The sequence below is a fragment of the Macrobrachium rosenbergii genome, chromosome 9, assembly GCF_040412425.1.
Source record: "Macrobrachium rosenbergii isolate ZJJX-2024 chromosome 9, ASM4041242v1, whole genome shotgun sequence".
In the NCBI taxonomy this organism is placed as follows: Eukaryota; Metazoa; Arthropoda; class Malacostraca; order Decapoda; family Palaemonidae; genus Macrobrachium; species Macrobrachium rosenbergii.
The window spans coordinates 50,026,921-50,047,417 of record NC_089749.1 but is presented as its reverse complement, the minus strand read 5'-3'; the positions used below and the strand labels follow the sequence as shown (position 1 = coordinate 50,047,417).

General features: G+C 38.2%; 1 protein-coding gene across 1 annotated transcript in view; it reads left to right on the top strand.

Annotated features, from left to right (window-relative positions):
* Positions 1-4,618: 4,618 nt before the first annotated feature.
* The window catches only part of LOC136841778 (uncharacterized), a 100,720-nt gene continuing 84,841 nt past the window's right edge, over positions 4,619-20,497 (top strand). Inside the window, exons 1-6 of the mRNA XM_067109064.1 lie at positions 4,619-4,730; positions 13,284-13,667; positions 14,590-14,706; positions 15,796-16,179; positions 17,158-17,274; positions 19,234-19,617. Of these exons, the coding sequence (XP_066965165.1) occupies positions 4,661-4,730; positions 13,284-13,667; positions 14,590-14,706; positions 15,796-16,179; positions 17,158-17,274; positions 19,234-19,617 (1,456 nt within the window). The 5' untranslated portion in view covers positions 4,619-4,660. The remainder of the gene's footprint in view (positions 4,731-13,283; positions 13,668-14,589; positions 14,707-15,795; positions 16,180-17,157; positions 17,275-19,233; positions 19,618-20,497) is intronic.

The window sequence follows — 20,497 nt, the reverse complement described above, 5'->3', positions numbered from 1 at the left end:
AGACATCTCTGTGCTTCTCTGCCTGACTGATATTTGCTTTCTATTTAATTTTTTGTTGTTGAAATTACATAAACTGTATATATAACATGGGGATTCGTTCCAGCTCTGCGCTGTAAGTTGATTTCCATTGTAAGTCGATGTTTCGCCATTATCGGCACTTTAACGACGCTTACAGTCCCGTAACTCGATGTTTGGTGCTGTTAACTTGATCCCTATTCTTGCCATTAGCACTGTTGACCAGTGCTGTAAAATGCCATTAACGGTGCTGAAAAAGCGCTGTAAGATGGAATCCACCACAAGTCAGTGTCGCTGTAAGTCGATGACGCACTGTATATATACAGTGAACCCCCCTGGATTTGCAGGGGATGCGTAGCGCATGCCCCCGGGGAAAAGCTCAAATCCGCGAATACTTAAAATCCCTCTAAAAGTGCTTAGAACTGCCTATTTTGATAGTTCAAACACAAAAAAATCATCTAAAAATGCTTATGCAGTACCTGAGTATTTTAATAGTTTTATCACAAAAAGTGCATTTAGTCATGAAAATTACTTGAGTTTCACCCTCATTTATTTTATTATCTGTCACACTGACGTGAGTGTAAATAAACAAACTAGCCCGACTTTCAGATGTTGTGGAGGCCGAGGGCCTTAAAGAGTTATGTGCTTCACTAGGCCTCTTGGTAGAGCTGAGTATCTTTTGAACTTAATGATCACTTGTAGGCTTTGAGGGGTCTGCTGGTATCCGCTCCAACCGTGCCTGGGACAACTTACCGGCCATGGTGTCTGCTAGCTGTAAGACTGCTCCTGCTCCCATGGTAACCCCCCATGCTGCATTGGCATTGTGTCCCAGGTGCTGAGTGATGTTTTCCTCTTCATGCTGTTGTCAAAGGCATGCTCGATTTAATCAAGAGAGGAGAAGGAAGTTGTCATTGCCATCTTTGTTTTCATCTTTGTCATCAAGTGCTGTCGCCTCCTTGTGCTCCCACAGGAAGTCTTGTAGATCTTCCAGTGGCTAGCAGAGAGAGCTGATGGTCTCTCGCTAGTGTGAATACCACTGCTCCTGTTCCCTAGCACACGGGTGTAATTGCTACCCAGGGTTCTCTGGAACTGTTGTGTACCAGTACCAGCCCCAGTAGCCCACCTACCTGGACCACGGGTACTACAACTGGTAGCCCACTTACCCGGGCAACTGGTACCAGGCCTGGTGTCTTGCTGAGTGCCTGGGTGCAGCTGCTACCCGGGGTTCTTTGGACCCCCAGTGTACCAGCTCCGGTGGGCCTCCTACCTGGGCTGTTGTCACCAGCCCTGATCTCTTGCCAGCAGGACCTTTGCTCCCGTTGCTGAGTGCATAGGTGCAGCAACTACCCTGGGTTCTTCTGACCCCTGGTGTACCGGTACCAGCCTGGTACACCTCCTACCCAGGCTTTTGGTAACAGCCCTGACCTCTCGCTAGCGGGACCTCTGCTCCTGTTGCTGAGTGCACAGGTGCAACCACCACCCGGGGTTCTTCAGGTCACTGGTGTACCAGTACCAGCCCTGGAAGGCCACCTGCCCGTACTGTCGGTATCAGTCCTGGTCTCTTGCTAGCGGTACCGTGGTACCACTACTCCCATTGTCAACCACATGGGTGCAACTGCTACCTGGAGTTCCTCGGATTCCTGGTGTATCAGTACCAGCCCCAGTGGCCTGCCTGCCCTGGGCCACCAGTATAGGCCCCGATAGCTTGTCTACTGGGGTTGGCAACGGTCTCTGGTCTAGGCATCTGGTCCCAGCTGCCAGTGCAAATCATCGAGAAAAGGTGAGCAGAGAGCATGCAGGTGCTCCCTCACCCCCCCTCCCGTTCTCCAAGAGAGCGGCCGAGGGGTCCAGGCCTGGCAACCAGCCCAGTTGCTCTGGCAAGGAAAGAAGAGGTCCCCTGCTCAGTCTTCTTTTGTAGTAGCCTGGGTTTTTAAGTAGACTGAAGCATGTTCGTGGGGCAGCCCATTCTCATGTTTGCGTGAGCAGGACCGCTCTCCCTGACCTGGATGGACATCATCATCGTATGTTGACGACCACCCGTCGCCTTGCTTACCTGGTGGGACTTTGGTCTTAGTAGGTGGAGCGAGGTTGCTTGCGATCTCTCTCTTGTTCCCTCCTCCTCAGAACTTGTGCTTGACCGTGGATTGTGATGGAGGAAGTTTTTTCAGCACCCAGGGGACATTTTAGAGGCTTACACCTTCCTCTCTGTTTTTGTCTGATTCGTTAGGTGATCAACAGGGATCTGATCACACCAAATTCTGGTTTGACCCTGGTGGCTCCCAGTGGCCACACACTGAGTGGTTCCCGGACCTGCTGGCTCTGTTTTACAAGAGATTCCCCATGACATAGCCTTCTGTGCCAACTGCACGTTAAGAGGTATTACCAGGCAGTGGAGGTAATGGCACTTCTTGCCTGGAGACTCGCCAACATCTGCAAGCGAGAGGGTTGTTTCTCGGCACGCAAGAAGATGTCTGGATACTTGCAGAATTTTCAGCCGTTGTGTACCAGGGGAAATGCACCATCTCCTGTAGTTGGTGTAGTCAACTGGGTATATCTTCAATCAGAATTTCTATTCAGCAGATAGCGGACTTTCTTGCCTTTCTTTGCCGTGAGAAGTTTCCCTTTGTCTCGACCATTAAGGGCGAAAGAGCTGCCCTTGGCCTAGTCCTTTGGTTGAAGGAAATAGATCTCACATCCACGTGAGGGATCTTTTTCATGCTGAGAAGTTTCAAACAGTCTTGCCCACCCAGGGAACTCAAGCCCCTAAGTGGGTTGCAACTCTCATCTTAAGGAACCTAGCTCTATGCTGTACAAGCCGTTGAGAGGTCATCAGACAGAGGTCTGACTCTAAGACTGTTTTTTCTTTGCTTAGCCTAGCTTTGCCAAAAAGAGTAGGCAAGCTTCATGGTCTTCGATGCTAAGCACTCGAGGGGAAGGGGATCTGTCACACTTGAGTTGGCTCCAGAATTTGTAGCCGAGACTCAGAATCCGTAGGTCCCTGACACCAGATTTGAGCCCTTTTTGATTCCCTCCTGAAGGACCTCATAGCTATGATCGGAACAAGATGCTGCCTGTCTAGTTAGAGTGCTGTGGTACTACCACAAGAGAATCAGCATCTGAGGATTGAGTGTCTGCACCTCTTTGTTAGTTTGTACTGGCTAGGCCAAGGAAGAGATGTCCAAGAGCACATTTACCTTGTATTATCTTCAGACTTGCCCATAAGTCTTTGGACATGCTTTTCCTTGGATCTTGTGGTGGCTGCCCAATAAGTACAAGTTATGTGCTTCATGCGACACCCTTGGGGACATGCACACCTCTCCTAAGGTGTTTAGTAAACAGGAGAGAAGGTGTGTGAGTGACTGGTCTCCTCCCTTCTCTCTTTTATCTGTCTCTCTCTCAAGGTAGAAAGGCAGGTAGCGAACTGTTACTTGCTGGATGGGTGGGTTTGCAGGTGATTAAATGATGAAGGCATCCTATCCTTCATTTTGTGTAGATGGTATGGATGCCTTCATCTTGTGTAGATGGTATGGATGCATGTCCCACCCCCCTCTCTCTAGACATGTGGAGAGGGAATAGACAGTAAAACAAACCTGTTGGTCTTATTCACAAGTTTTATTGTCTTTGACAAAAGTAATGAGGCAACTCATTCCTTTAAGCCCAGAAGTCTAGCAGTTGCAACATCCCATATGTTCAACAAGCTAGAGGTGCGGGATTCCTTCTTCAGCTCTTCCAGACCAGGAAGGTATTCCTGGGTTGGTAGAACCAACTAGTTGGTTCAGAGATTTACTCAGACTCCACCTTCCAATGGATAAGTCTTCTATATAAAGACCAAAGGTTTGTATTTGTGTGAGAACAATTAGCAAATTTTAAAAGTAATTTGTATTTTTCCTAACATACAACCCTGAAGTTCTTTACATTTATGGCCCACCTCAGCCACCCCTCATTCTGATACCTGGGCTGAAAGGCAAAGTGGAGTGCAGACCGACGAGTGGGTGTGGATTCCCCCCTACTGTCGTTAGCTAATGACCTCTGAAAGTTAAATGGCTGTTCCAGCTCACAGTCACTAGCTATATACTATGTAAAGACCTTCAGGTTTGTATCGTAGAAAAAATACGTTACTTTAAAAATTTGCTATTTTTCTCAGGTACACAAAGCAGAGCCCTTTATCCCAGTTCCCACCTACACCAAACCGCATGTCTCTAAAGCTAATGGAAAAAGTGCCTGGGAACATAGGTGAGTGAGAGGTATTCTCCCATTCACCCATTTAGCCATCAGTTATCTACCTTTTTACCAAGTTCAACAACTGTCTTACCTTGCACTGAAAGATACTCCCATATAAAAGGCTCAAGTTTGTGTCCTAGGAAAAATATAGATTACGTTAAAAATGTTGTATCTTGTTTGTTTTTGTTTTTTAAATTCATTTTAATAAAATTAGCAAATCATCATTGTGTAATAAAAACACCATTAAGCCTCCTCATTTTCATTTTATGAAGATTTGATAAAAAAAGTATGAGAGTTCTTTTCTAGAGCTCCCTAACATTGACAGACCCTTGACAGTAAAGAAAAGGTGCAATTTTAATTTCTTTTTTATTTTCCAGGGTGCAAGCATGATTTGCTATGGTATGAAAATGCACAATCTATTTATATGGATGACTGTTTTAGCTACACGTGTTTGAATGGAAATTGGGTGGAAACCAATGACCCTGATCCACAATGTAAGTCATTTTTATTTGGTTAGGAAAATTTGTCCAGAAAAAATATGAAAATAAGTTTTTATATAAGTGACTTACCAAGCAATTACATAGCTACTAGCTTTCTACATGGCAGTCTAATGAAATTCAAATTGTCACGGTGGCGCTACAGTTGCTTGTGTACTGTAGGTGACAGGGTCCTGCCCACTTTCGGGACTGACAGGTACAACTCAGCAGTGAGGATCACTTCCTGATTAACATTGGTAGTCTCATGCAGTCGTTGCTTCATCATTTTTGGATTTTGTCCTGTTTTTGGTGAAGTATTCGCTCTCACTTTTTTGTGTAGGCCTTTTCTATCTTAGTAATATTGTTAGTTAACTTTATTTCTAAAGATAGTCAAACATGTCTGACTCCAGCTCTTCAAGCATTCGTTATTGTAATGAGGGGTGTAACACTAGACTTACTAAGGTGACTTATGATTTGCACACTAAATGTGTCAAGTGTAGGGGGCAGGAATGTAGTAGGGAGCTTACATGTCCGGAATATCAGGATTGGGAGGATAGTACAGTAAATGGAAGACCTTGAAGTCCCATCAGGACAAATTAGACCGAGAAAGGAAAAGGAAGGCGGCCCTTAGAGCTGGAAGTAGAACTAGTCAGGGGATTCCTTCTTTACCTAATGTGGTAGAAGATAGCTCTGTTTCTTCTCCTTTGATTCATACACTGTCACCCATACTTAGCCTTCCTACTCCTTTACCCCCATCTCCTGTACCAGGTTCCCGTGCTTCCGATCCCAATGCTGTTGCCAGTCTCGAAGCAAAATTTGATAAAAAACTTGAATTCCTGGCCAGTACTGTTATGGAATTAGGTTCCTCTTTCAGGGATTTTGTGTTGAAATCGGCGCCAAGTGTCAGTGCTGTAAATGTTGAGGAGGTGGCTGCCCGTCCCACTGGTGCTCTTAGACAACGGTCTCTGTCCCTCTCCCCCGCACTGGGGAGAAGAGATGCCAGAGGTCCAAGGGAGGCTAGTGGGGTTTGCCCATGGGCAGTCGCCCCCCTCCGTCGAGCCTGTTGCAAAGTCCAAGGTTACGACAGAGCTCCATTGGAAAGGCATCTCATTTAGTACTTCTCCTCTGTTGTCGGATTTGGAAGACTTTTGCTGGATGCGAGGCATCAGCGATGTCGATCCTCCATCTCTCAACTTTTGAAGAAGCACCCCAATGTGGCAGACACCTCCCCTCCTGTCCAGAGATACAAGGAGGCAAGTTTGAGTCCTTAGCTCTCCTGAAGTTTCACTGCTCTGCCTGCTACCGCTTGTTTGGCTCATCATAAATGTTCTTGGGATAGTCTGGAACCTTTTTCCAGTCACGAGTCCCCTATTTTGATCTCAAAGCAACATGATACTTTGAGTAAGTGCCCATTGCCACCTGCTAAGCGCTCTCTCAGCTTGGAGCGCCCATCTCGACTTGCTTGGCGCCCACTTTGCCACTTCAAGCTTCCGCACCCAACCACTCGGTGCCAATTGTGGAGTGTTCTGCGCCAACATTTGGGCGCTAAACACCAACTGTGGAGTGTTCCGCGCCAACATTTGGGCGCTCAACGCCAACCGTGCAGCACTCGGCGCCTCTTTCCTCTTCACCAGCTCAGGATGATTCTGCTTCAGCTCCGACTCAGCGTCAGCTTGAGGAACTCATGGGCTTTTTAAGGAAGAAAACTGTCGTTTCCAAGAGCAAGGACACCTTATACCCTGCCTCTTCAGACAAGGACAAATTGGAACAAGATACTGCCCCTTCGTCTGCTCATTCGCCGTTGCTAAGATTCTTTTTGGCAAATTTTCCAGACTTCTTTGAGCCTGCTGCTCCTGATTCCCCGGCCTCGGCATTCCTGATGAGGAAACGGACTGCTGACGTTTGCCTCCCCAGACTAATGCTTTCTTCTTCCTCAAAGAAAGTTCTTCGAGAAGTGGACGAGTGGCTAGCCATGAAGTGGAACCAAGGTGTAAAGCAACCTTTGCCTTCCCTCCTTCCAAACTTCTTGAGAAAAAGTATCATTTCTACGCCACTGGGGAAGCTTCCTCCTTGGGAGTCTCTGCATTCTCCGCGGCCAAGATTTCCTTCTCATCACCCGAACTAGACCATCTTGTCAAGAACCTGTTCAAGGTGTTAGATATATATATATATATATATATATATATATATATATATATATATATATATATATATATATATATATATATATATATATATATATATATATAAGGAGGCCCATAAAACACTATTTGAACATTGCAACCATATATTTCAAGCACTTCCTTCTGTGGCCCTGTTCACTGGTAAAATATGGACAGATGGAATGTTGCAGGAGTATGCAGTACATACAAAGCATATGTAGGTGTGGCATTAAGTCTCTGATGGTATGCAGGTGACCGTTTCCCTTCTTGGGATACGGTCACCTGCATACCATCGGAGACAATGCCACACCTACATATGCTTTGTATATATATTCTGTAACATTCCATCTGTCCATATTTTACCAGTGAACAGGAGCACAGAAGGAAGTGCTTGAAATATATGGTTGCAACATTCAAATAGTGTTTTATGGGCCTCCTTATATTTATATTACACTGTGGTATTACAGTAAAAGACATTCATATATATATATATATATATATATATATATATATATATATATATATATATATATATATACACACACACACACACACACACACACACACACACAAACCCCCGTATTCGCGATCTCACTATTCGCAAACTCACGTATTCACATATTTCTCTGTGGAACGTATCTACCCATTATTCAGGGCAAATTCGCCCACTCGCAGTATTTTTCACTGAGAAATATTCACTAATTACTGTATTTTCATCGTATTTTCATGACTTAATGCACTTTTTGTGATAAAACTATTAAAATACTTAGGTAATGCTCGAGTTATGATAATTCACCAGATGATAATTCAATTTTGCAATGGGGTAAGCAATTAATACCAATAGACAATATTATAAAAAATTTAAAATTTTGCATGGGTGCAGGCAGCAGCAAAATCAGGCAGTGAGAGACCAAATTACAAAAGACAACTTTTCCTCGATCTCTTTATCCCATCCTCTAGTTAAAAAAGTAAAAGAGAATGATAAAAATATTGTTAGTAACGTTATACTCTTGTGTAAATGCGTACAGCCATAAACAACCATCTGAGAAACTGTTGTTTTGCTTATAACCGAATCGGATAACAACAGCCGTTTGCCTGGTATTTCAACCATCCTACGGTAATTAACATTTACCATAGCTTATAGCACAAATGACATTAAGTAGAATAGGACTGATATATTTTTACATTATACCCTTACAGACTTTGGTATGGATAAAAGATCGTCAAGGAAATATGCTGCTAAATTTAAGCTGCAAGTTGTAGCTGAAGCTGAAAACAATGTTCACTGAGAAAACAATGTTCAAACTGCTAATGATTATACTTTAAGTTATCGTGCATTGGCAACATGGATGAAACTCGATCATAATTAAAATTGGAGAGAAAGTATCTTAATCAAAACTACTGGGCGTGAAAGAACACATTTCTGTTATTTTTACGCCGATAAACGATAAATATGTAAAGCTCGAATTATGATGAAATCAAGTGAAAAAAGTGAACGGAATCTTATATTTTTTTTTTTTTTTTTGAAATCAAGTGAAAAAGTGAAAATCTTATATATATATATATATTTTTTTTTTTTCTTTAGCTGAAAAGATGGGTGAAAGAAGGAATTAGCTTAAACCATTTAGTTTAGAAAAAATATTAGTAAGAGTAATGTCAAATCTATTTTACATAATATGTACAAACATCTCCAACCGGCCATCGTCATCTATTAAAGAAAAAATAGATAAATTAATTTCACAACGAGACGTATTTTTGTTATATTTCGACTTAAAAACACTTCGTATAACAAAAAATAACCTTGCCCCCTTATAAATAAAGTATCTAGAGATTCGTTTACGCTAACTAGAAGCAAGAAAGCGCTCTGAACTGAATTAAATACGGCAAAATAAACCGCGTAATCGATTTCCAAACCAAAACAGTGATCGCTATGACCACAATTTATAATATAAAAGCAGTATAAGAATATATACAGTATTATCGGAGACAGTAAATTAAGGCATAACATTCTAAAAGATGCATATTCATTATGTTGACATTTGTATAATATATGTGAATAGAGTACAGTATAATGTAGGCTACGTACTGTATATATATACAATGTACCATCGTGTAGGCTAAGCTAATTCTTGTTATTCAATTTGTCTTTGCACTGAATTATCATAAGTCACTTAGCATGAACCTCCAGAATTAGCTGATATTAATAAATTACTATACCGTGTATGTATGGAGTATACTTTATAGAGTAGGCTAGGCTACCATATGTGTATACATGGTGCTGAATACCCAAGTGTAGCCTAGGCTATGTTCGAGATACTTTTTGGTATTTATGTTTTTCCCAACAAACGATGGATTTTTTTGGAACCTAACCCCATCATAAGTAGGATAATACCTGTATAAGCATTTTTAGTTTGTTTTGTGTGTGTTTGAACTATCAAAATAGGCAGTTCTAAGTGTCTGTAGAAGGGTTCTAAGTATCCTCTGGTTTTAGCTATTCGCAGGGGGGGTGTGGTATGCATCCCCCGCGAATACGAGGGGTTTACTACATATATATATTTGCAGTCTATAACAATAAACTGTCCCAATTCCCATCCATGGGAATTGGGACAGTTTATTGTTATAGACTGCCTTCCGTACCAAGGGGGGTCCACGATTGTGAACAAAAGGAAAACTACTGGAATTTACCTTAGAATCTTCTTTGATTTACGCGAATAATGACGGTCGCGGATTTGGAATTAGAATTCTTTTACAATCAAAAGGGGTTTATTTACAGAGAATGGGGCAAATATGTGAGACCAAAAATGTAACGATTTACAGACACATAAATCACATATGCTAGATCAGTAATGCAGTAAGTTACAGACACTCAATGTAAATATGAGGGGCAACAGAAACAACAATCCCCATTAAAACAAGTAACTCTGTTATGCTAAAATGCATCAATTCACAGGCAGTAATATATCGGAAGGAGTAAATTCCAGGATAATAGACATTAGTTAATGAAGATGATTTCTGTGTGGGCAACTGATTCTTGCGATCAGGCTGCGACAAGGAATGGTTGCGAAATTTGGATGGCAGTCATTAACGTGTATCCTGGCATAGATTTGCGAACTGGGCAGGGTATTCTTACCTTCTGAATCTTAGTTAGCCCAGTTGATTACTTTAACGGGAGGACTTAATTGCAGGTTATGAGGATACTAAACAAATGTGCTTTAAAGGATGAATGGGGATGGCGCGGTTTACACAAAGGGAACGCCTGAGTAGAAAAGGAAAATGTGGAAGTCTTGGCGATGCACTAAGAAAGGATTAAATAGACTGAAAAGGGAACAGTGGGTACTGGTGCAGACTAACTCTCAGACTTTACCTTAGACGTATACGTGAGCTCAGAACATATCGTTAACCACTGTCTGTTGTCGTTGCCCAGCACAAGAGAACATGGGAGAAAGTGTGTGCTTCGGAGCGCGGCTGGGAAGTCTCTGCCCTTGTTTTTCAAGACAGTGCGGGCTTGGTGTGTCTTCATCCATCCAGGTACCTGAAAGAATAGTCTGGTGCCAGTGAAGAAGTCAAGGGAAAAATGGTCTTAAAGATTAGTTGGTTACAGCTTAAGATCCTAGCTCCCCTATGTGCGGCGTGCACCCTACTCTCTCTATAACCTCTCTAATCTGAAGGCACAAACACTAGACCCCGCAGAGTAGAGGGGGGAGAATCTAGTTGTGTTCTTGTAGTAGGGGGGTTGAAGGTGGGAGAACCCTATTGTTGGTAGACCTGGGCATTTCTGGCCAGGAGACTGGTATGTAGGGGACTCCGTCTTAGTTCAAAACATGGGCACTAACCTGGGATTTTCGCCGATTTCTCGGCCTACAATTCAGCTGAAAGATGGGTTTATTTTATTGTATAATTTAGTTCCTAGCTGCCTAATGAGGGAGGAATGGAAATTCTTGACTATATATATAAAATATATATATATATATATATATATATATATATATATATATATATATATATATATATATATATATATATATATATATATATACACACACATATATATATATATACATACATATATATAGCAAACCCCCTGTATTCACAGTCTCACGATGATTTATATATATAATGACTCACCTATTCATGGATATCTCTATGGAACATATATACATATTATTCATGGAAAATTAGCCCATTTGCAATATTTTTCACTGAGAAATATTCACAAATTACTGTACTTTCTTATTATTTTCATGACTAAATTAACTTTTTGTGATAAAAGTATTAAAATACTCAGGTACCCAGGTAGTGCTCGAGTTACGATAATGCACCTTACGATAATTAGATTTTGCGATGGGACAAGTAATTAATACTGATATGACAATATTTATAAAATATTTTTGAATTTCACACGGGCGCAGGCAGCAGTGTACAATCAGGCTGCGAGAGAGACCATATTACAATAGACCAACTTCTTTTCTTCGATCTCTTTATTCCATCTTGTTGCTAAAAAAGTAACAGGAAATTATAAAAGTATTGTTAATAACGTTATACTCTTGCGTAAATGCATACAGCCATAAACAACCGAACGAGAAACTGTTGTTTTGCTTATAACCAAATTAGATAACAACAGCCGTTTTGCTTGTATTTCAACCATCGTACGGTAGTAAACAATTACCGTAGTTATGTTACAAATGACGTTAAGTACAGTAGGACTGATATATTTTTACATTATAGCCTTATTCGCTATGGATAAAATATCATCAAGGAAATGAAATATACTGCTAAATTTAAGAAATAAAGCTGAGAAAACAATACTGCTAATGACTTAAATTAGCTACAAACATGGATGAAACTCGACCGTAATGGACAACGTGTTTTTACCGATAAATATTAATGAAAAATAGCTAAAAAAGTTAATTCCACAACAAACATGGCATATTAATGAAAAATAGTTATATTTCCACTTAAAAACACTTCGTATAACAAAAAATAACCTTACCCCACATGAATATAGTATCTAGAGATTCATTTACGCTAACTAGAAGCAAGAAAACTGCTCTGAACTGAGTAAAATAAGGCGAAAAAACTTACTGCATAATCGATTTCCAAACTAAAACATTAATTGCTGTGATCACAATTTCTAATACAAGAAACATATAAGAATATATATACAGTAAACCACCCCGTATTCATATTCTCATGATTCGCGGACTCACGCATTCACGAGTTTCTCTGTGGAACATATCTAGCCATCATTCGCGGAAAATTCGCCCATTTGCAGTGTATTTCACCGAGAAATATTCACCGATTACTGTATTTTCATATAATTTTAATGAATAAATGCTCTTTTTGTGATAAAACTATAAAAATACTCAGGTATAAGCATTTTTACAGGGTTTTTCTTGTGTTTAAACTATCAAAATGGGCAGTTCTAAGTGTTTTTAGAGGGGTTTTAAGTATTCGTGGATTTTAGCTATTCACGGGGGTGTGGTACGCATCCCTGTGAATACGGGGGTTCACTGTATTTACTGTCCTCCCTAAGAAAAGTTTTATAAATTTTTAGAGAGTGATCTAGGGTAGTTAAAAAGGGAGTTTGCATTATAAAAAAACATATCTTGCAAGTTACTGTAATACTATATGGAAGAAAGGAAAAACTTATTAAAAAAAAAAGTCATCTTGAGTAGAAAGGGAGACGAAGTATTGATCAATTATTGGCAGTTTCAAATAGCTATGGGCATTTGATTGATGTTTTAACGTCTTGTGTAAAGCATGTGATTTACATACTTATATAACATGATAGTAACTTATTTTTTGTTCATCAATTATTGCAGTAACACCTCAACCGAATATACTTCTGTACTTAACTGCATTATTATGATTATTGTTTTTGCTATTCTTCTATTTTAGATGTAATATTTTTTAGATAATCTCTTGAATTGAATGTTAGGTGTAAAGTACAGATCATTTTAAGTTAAGAACATGTGGAATTGAATATAGCTTTAGGTATCTAGAAATATTCTTTAGCTGAGCTGCTAAAGGTCTGCTATTATAGCGGTGCCATCTAGTTCCCATCATTAACAAACTAGCAGTGGGGAAATCGTGAATGGTGAATAAATTTCAAGTTTAAACCTGGGAATGCACATAAAGCTTTTAGGGTATTATCAGTATAAAAACAAAACTGTAATTACACTTTTAACAGTTGGAAACTGTTGTGGACACTACTCTCTACTCAGTGTAGTACAGTATAAGTAATTTTTCGTCTTTTTGTTAATTTTTCCAGTTACAGTAATATTAGACTGTAAACCATGTTGTCAAAATATTAAATATATAAAGCAAGTCTTAATTATAAATTATTGAACATCAGCATTAATATATGTAGTGCTTCTTTGTACAGGTATTCTTTTTTCTACCTTATCAGGTTGTTCTGACATATACTATCGTCTACAATACGACACAATCAGCACACTTGGTGGGGACACCTTTTCAGAGACCACATCTGGAGAGACTGTAATGACCACTCCAGAGGAAATGATTATGTTCTCAAGCACATCCAGCACAGAAGGCATATTGCTGGCAAGAAGCAGACGTGGGATATATTGGGAAAATATATATTATTATAGTTTTCCTTGGTGGTACGATAATAATGGCAATACAAGCTTGTATGAATCATACACTGAAAACCAAAATGAACTGAATAAAGATAACCTTGCTTTGAATGGTATCACTTACACAGGCAGCTGTGAAAAATTAGTTTGCATCGGTAGAGACCACATCAACAGGACAGGAGAAATTCACCCAAGGTGTGAGTATGTCAACTTGAATTGGAGCAGCTTTAATGAGTCTTGCTAACTCAGTAAATTGTTCATTGTAAACATGTTATAAATTTACCATTGTATATGCAGATGACTGTGATTTTATGCATTGTTTTAAGATGTCCTTAAAATAAGACATCTTAAATAATCGATCACTTATTACCAGTCTCAGCATAACAAACAAAGTTGGGAACTGGGCAAACTTGTATATTTTGAAGCACTGTACTGTATTTATCTAATTTCAAAGAAAGGGAGCACTTTTAGCTGTAAATAATTAAAGCAAGCCAGGTGAGGGTGATACATGAGAGTGTGATGCCAAACACAACACAAGAATCTCATTTTCTCTCAGTTAGTTCTGCCCTAAAGTTTCTGTAGAGCCATGTAATCCATGTACAGTGCTGCTTTTTCCAGTAACTCTTAAAAACCTCATATAACTATTCCATAATGAACTTGTGCTCTAAAGTCCCTCTTCCCTGCCTAAACCCACATTCTCATTCACTTATCAATCCCTCATTCATCTGTCACATTTTCGATTAAAAATCCTATCATGTACAACCCCTTTATAATATGCTAATTGATGTAATGCCTTTGTAATTTACTTTTATTTAAAAGTACAATAATTAGTACTTGAAGCCACTTCTGAAGCTTTCACTCATCTATAACTACCATATACACTTTCATTAATCATTCACACACACTCTGAGCAGGGTGCCACAGTCTTTCCATTCTTCACCCTCTATTGCTGTCCTTATACTGTACCTTCAACAACCAACTTTTTCTTAATGAATATGCATGGTATGTATGGCTGGTTAACGTACATTTTAGATTCTCAACATTTATTATGTACTGTATATTTGTTTTTTTTACCAACATCAAAAATCGTGTTAGCCATATACTTATCCCTTTCTCTAGGTTGCTTTTACAACGGCGACTGGTATCATCATGGCCATCCAATGTACATGAACAACTGCAAAGCACAAGTGTGTTCAGAGGGTAGTTGGGTGGAGGTTGATCACTGGGACCCATATTGTAAGTAATTGCTCAACAAAACTTTACCTAAAAAATTGAAGTCAGAAGTCATGAATTAATACTGTAGTATTGTGCATCATTTTAAGGAATGGAAAACAATAAATGTATGAAGTAGAAATTATAGTTCTGCACAATATTTACAACTGCTCCAATAACTTTAGCAACTGTTTTGGAAGACTGAACTTGAAAAGAAGAAACTGTAAAGGCATAAGTAATATAACAAGCTGATGCTGAAAAGTAATATTTGACGCTTAGGAACGCTTGCACCTTGCAATGATAGTAGACCAGATAGAGCTTTATGGTTAAAGTCCAATTGAAGTATTTGTAAACTAGAAAGTTACAAGAATATGACTTAGACAGTAAAGGAAAGTAATATTTTAAGTATACTGCTTTTTGTGGAGAAATGTGAATTAGTTTCTTTTGAGTGTTACATCTTGTTACTAGAGCTCCTCGTGAATGTTTGCTAGTGGTGTTTTAATGCAAAGCAATTCATCTCAGAATTGCTGTGTAAAGTACCTTATCAGTTTAAGCATTTCACAACCTTTTATTTGAAATAACCATTGGAAAAAATTTTTACTTACTATCCTCCCAGATAAAAGTTTTATTTACTGTTTAGAAAGAGACGTAATTAAAAAGGACATTTGCATTCATGAAAAACATATTTAAAAAAAGAAGTCTTCTTCAGTAGAAAGGGAGACTTCCATAGAAGACGGAACATCAGTTACCATAAATATTCAATCATTAATGATGTTTCTTGATAAATTAACAGTTCTACATAGCTCTGGACTTATGATTGAAAATTTGCATATATATGTAACATGATAGTAATAGATATTCTCACTTTTGATACACCTAACTCTGTTCATCAGGAAATAAGATTTCCAACACTGTCAATTGCTGTGTACAATACTCTTTGTTCATCTCAGTAAAAGTTGATATACTTCATTTAGTTTATTATGCCATATGATATTAGAATGTAAAGCATGTTGTCAAAATATTAAATATAATACTATGTTTTCCTAATAGATATCATTGAAGGTGAACATTAATAACTTAATAATTTCTTGTATTCCTTTTTCTAATTAATAGGTTGTTCTAACATATACTATGAATTGCAATATGGCACAATCAGCACGCTTGGTTGGGACACCTACACAGAGACCACATCTGGAGAGAATATAACGACCAAGCCACAGGAGATGAATTCTTTCTCAAGCATATCGTCTACAGGAGGCATGCCACTGCCACGAAGCAGACGTGGGATATATTGGGAAAATATGTATAATTATGATTTCCCTTGGTGGTATGATAATAATGGCAATACAAGCTGGTATGAAGAATACTCTGAAAACCAAAATGAATTAAAGAAAGATAACCTTGCTTTGAATGGTATCGCTTACACGGGCAGCTGTGAAAAATTAGTTTGCATTGGTAGAGACCACATCAACAGGACAGGAGAAATTCACCCAAAGTGTGAGTATTCCAACTTGAACTCAGTAAATTGGTCATTGTAAACATGATATAAATTTATCATTGTACAGTATACATATGTAGATGATTGTAATTTTATGTGTTATATAGATAGCTTCATATAGATATCCTTAAAATAGATCTTAAATAATGGATCACTTATTACCAGTCTCGGCATAACAAACAAAGTTGGGTACTGGGCAAACTTGTATATTTTGAAGCACTGCACTGTATTCATCCAAGCTTAAAGCCAGGAGCATTTTTAGCTCAGAATGATTAAATCAAGCCAAGTGAGGTTGATACATATGAGTGTGATGCAAAACGTGAGACTTTCATATCCTTTGAATTAATAATATTGTGCACTAAAGTTTCCATAGAACCATGTACTGTACTGCTTTTCCAGATACTCTCAAAATTCTCATATAACTGTTTCTTAATAAACTTGCGATCTAAAATCGTCCTTCCTTGCCTAAACCCCCACTGTACTTCACCAATCAGTCCTTCATTTATATGTGTCACATTTTCAATCAGAAACCATACCATGCTCATTCCCTTTTGCACTATACAGTACTAAGTAGTATGATGCCCATGTAATTATTAATCTTCTCTTCTGCTTTTGCAGTTATTCCAAGGTACAATAATTAGTACCTCACCCACTTCTGAGCCTTTCCCTCATCCAGAAGTATGCTGCACACTTTGATTGTTCACACACACATTGATTATTCACTCATGCACACTTTCCACAGTGTACCACATTATTTGACTTGTAATTTCATGTTCTCCAGATACCTTTCCATTCTTCAACCTTCTTTATGACTATCCTTATAACATCAGCAACCAGATTTTCTAATGAACATGCATTACATGTATTGGTTTGAAGTGTTTGACCTACGTATTAGATTCTCAGCTTTAATTATTATTAATTTTTATTGTTACCAACATCAAAGCTAGTGTTGGCTCTATATTTATCTATTTTTCTAGGTTGCTTTTACAATGGCGACTGGTATCATCATGGCTATCCAATGTACCTGAACAACTGCAAAGCACAAGTGTGTTCAGAGGGTAGTTGGGTGGAAGTTGATCACCTTGACCCGTATTGTAAGTAATTGCTAAACAAAACTTTTTCTAGATACGGTACAGCAGCAGTCATGAATTATTAGTATTGTGTGTGAGTTTAATGAATGGAGAATAATGAACTTATGAACTTAGAATTCGAGAAGCTGAAGTTGACTAATTTACTGTCTTCATAAACAGTTAGAGTTCTGCACACTATTTCCAATCTCCCCAGTAAGTTTAGCAACTGTATTGGAAGACTGAGCTTGAAAATAGGGAACTATAGAGACATACAATAGTACAAGAAGATGATGCTGGAAACTAATATTTGGTTCCTAGGTACACTTACACCTTGCTATGATAGTAGACCAGACAGAGCTGAAGTATTTGAAATAAAGCAATAAGCAAGAAGGTTACAAGAACAGGCCTTTTAAAATAAAAAGAAAGTGATTATTTTAAGTTTACAACTTGTGGACAAAATGAGAATTATTTTCTTTTCAGCATCATTTTCAGCTACAGTGATTATTTTAAGTTTACAACTTGTGGACAAAATGAGAATTATTTTCAGTATCAGAACTTTTCAGCTGAATGTTGATAAACCTGTTTTGGTTCAAAGCAATTCATCACAGAAGTGTTGTATAAAGTACTTCCTTGGTTTTAGTACGTCTTAGGTTTTTTTTCAAATAACCTTTGGAAAAATCCCCTACAGTAAACCTCCCCCCCCCCCGTATTCGCGTTCTCATGATTTGCGGACTCACTCATCGCGGGTTTCTCTGTGGAACATATCTAGCCATCATTCGCGGAAAATACGCCCATTCGCAGTATTTTTCACTGAGAAATATTCACTAATTACTGTATTTTCATATAATTTTCATGAATAAATGCTCTTTTTGTGATAAAACTATTAAAATACTCGGGTATAAGCATTTTTACAGGGTTTTTCTTGTGTTTAAAGTATCAGAATGGGCAGTTCTAAGTGTTTTTAGAGGGGTTTTAAGTATTTGCGGATTTTAGCTATTCACAGGGGTGTGGTACGCATCCCCGTGAATACGGGGGTTCACTGTATTTACTGTCCTCCCTAAGAAAAGTTTTATAAATATTTTAGAGAGAGATCTAGGGTAGTTAAAAAGGGAGTTTGCATTATAAAAAAACATATCTTACAAGTTACTGTAATACTATATGGAAGAAAGGAAAAAGTTAACTTATTTAAAAAATATGTCATCTTCAGTAGAAAGGGAGACGAAGGAACAGTAGTTACCATAAATATTCAGCAAATAATGATGTTTATTGATCAATTATAGGCAGTTTCATAGCTATGGGCTTTTGATTGATGTTTTAAGGTCTTGTGTAAAGCATGTGATTTACATACCTATATAACATGATAGTAACATATTTTCTGTTCATCAATTATTGCAGTAACACCTCAACCGAATATACTTCTGTACTTAACTGCATTATTATGATTATTGTTTTTGCTATTCTTCTATTTTAGATGTAATATTTTTTAGATAATCTCTTGAATTGAATGTTAGGTGTAAAGTACAGATCATTTTAAGTTAAGAACATGTGGAATTGAATATAGCTTTAGGTATCTAGAAATACTCTTTAGCTGAGGTGCTAAAGGTCTGCTATTATAGCGGTGCCATCTAGTTCCCATCATTAACAAACTAGCAGTGGAGAAATCGTGAATGGTGAATAAATTTCAAATTTAAACCTGGGAATGTACATAAACCTTTTAGGGTATGATCAGTATGAAAACAAAACTGGAATTACAGTTTTAACAGTTTGGAAATTGTTTTGGACACTACTCTTTATTCAGTGTGGTACGGTATAAGTCATTTTTCGTCATTTTGTTAATTTTTCCAGATACAGTAATATTAGACTGTAAACCATGTTGTCAAAATATTAAATATATAAAGCAAGTCTTAATGATAAATTATTGAACATCAGCATTAATATACGTAGTGCTTCTTTGTACAGGTATTCTTTTTTCTACTTTATCAGGTTGTTCTGACATATACTATCATCTACAATACGACACAATCAGCACACTTGGTGGGGACACCTCTTCAGAGACCACATCTGGAGAGACTGTAATGACCACTCCAGAGGAAATGATTATGTTCTCAAGCACATCCAGCACAGAAGGCATATTGCTGGCAAGAAGCAGACGTGGGATATATTGGGAAAATATATATTATTATAGTTTCCCTTGGTGGTACGATAATAATGGCAATACAAGCTTGTATGAATCATACACTGAAAACCAAAATGAACTGAACAAAGATAACCTTGCTTTGAATGGTATCACTTACACAGGCAGCTGTGAAAAATTAGTTTGCATCGGTAGAGACCACATCAACAGGACAGGAGAAATTCACCCAAGGTGTGAGTATGTCAACTTGAATTGGAGCAGCTTGAATGAGTCTTGCTAACTCAGTACATTGTTCATTGTAAACATGTTATAAATTTACCATTGTATATGCAGATGGCTGTGATTTTATGCATTGTTTTAAGATGTCCTTAAAATAAGACATCTTAAATAATCGATCACTTATTACCAGTCTCAGCATAACAAACAAAGTTGGGAACTGGGTAAACTTGTATATTTTGAAGCACTGTACTGTATTCATCTAATTTCAAAGAAAGGGAGCACTTTTAGCAGTAAATAATTAAAGCAAGCCAGGTGAGGGTGATACATGAGAGTGTGATGCCAAACACAACACAAGAATCTCATTTTCTTTCAATTATTTCTGCCCTAAAGTTTCTGTAGAGCCATGTAAACCATGTACAGTGCTGCTTTTTCCAGTAACTCTTAAAAACCTCATATAACTATTTCATAATTAACTTGTGTTCTAAAGTCCCTCTTCCTTGCCTAAACCCACATTCTCATTTACTTATCAATCCCTCATTCATCTGTCACATTTTCGATTAAAAATCCTATCATGTACAACCCCTTTATAATATGCTAATTGATGTAATGCCTTTGTAATTTACTTTTACTTAAAAGTACAATAATTAGTACTTGTAGCCACTTCTGAAGCTTACCCTCATCTATAATTACCATATACACTTATGTTAATCATTCACACACACTCTGAGCAGGGTGCCACAGTATTTGCCTTGTAATTCCATGGTCTCCTGATGTCTTTCCATTCTTCACCCTCTATTGCTGTCCTTATACTGTACCTTCAACAACCAACTTTTTCTTAATGAATATGCATGGTATGTATGGCTGGTTAACGTACATTTTAGATTCTCAACATTT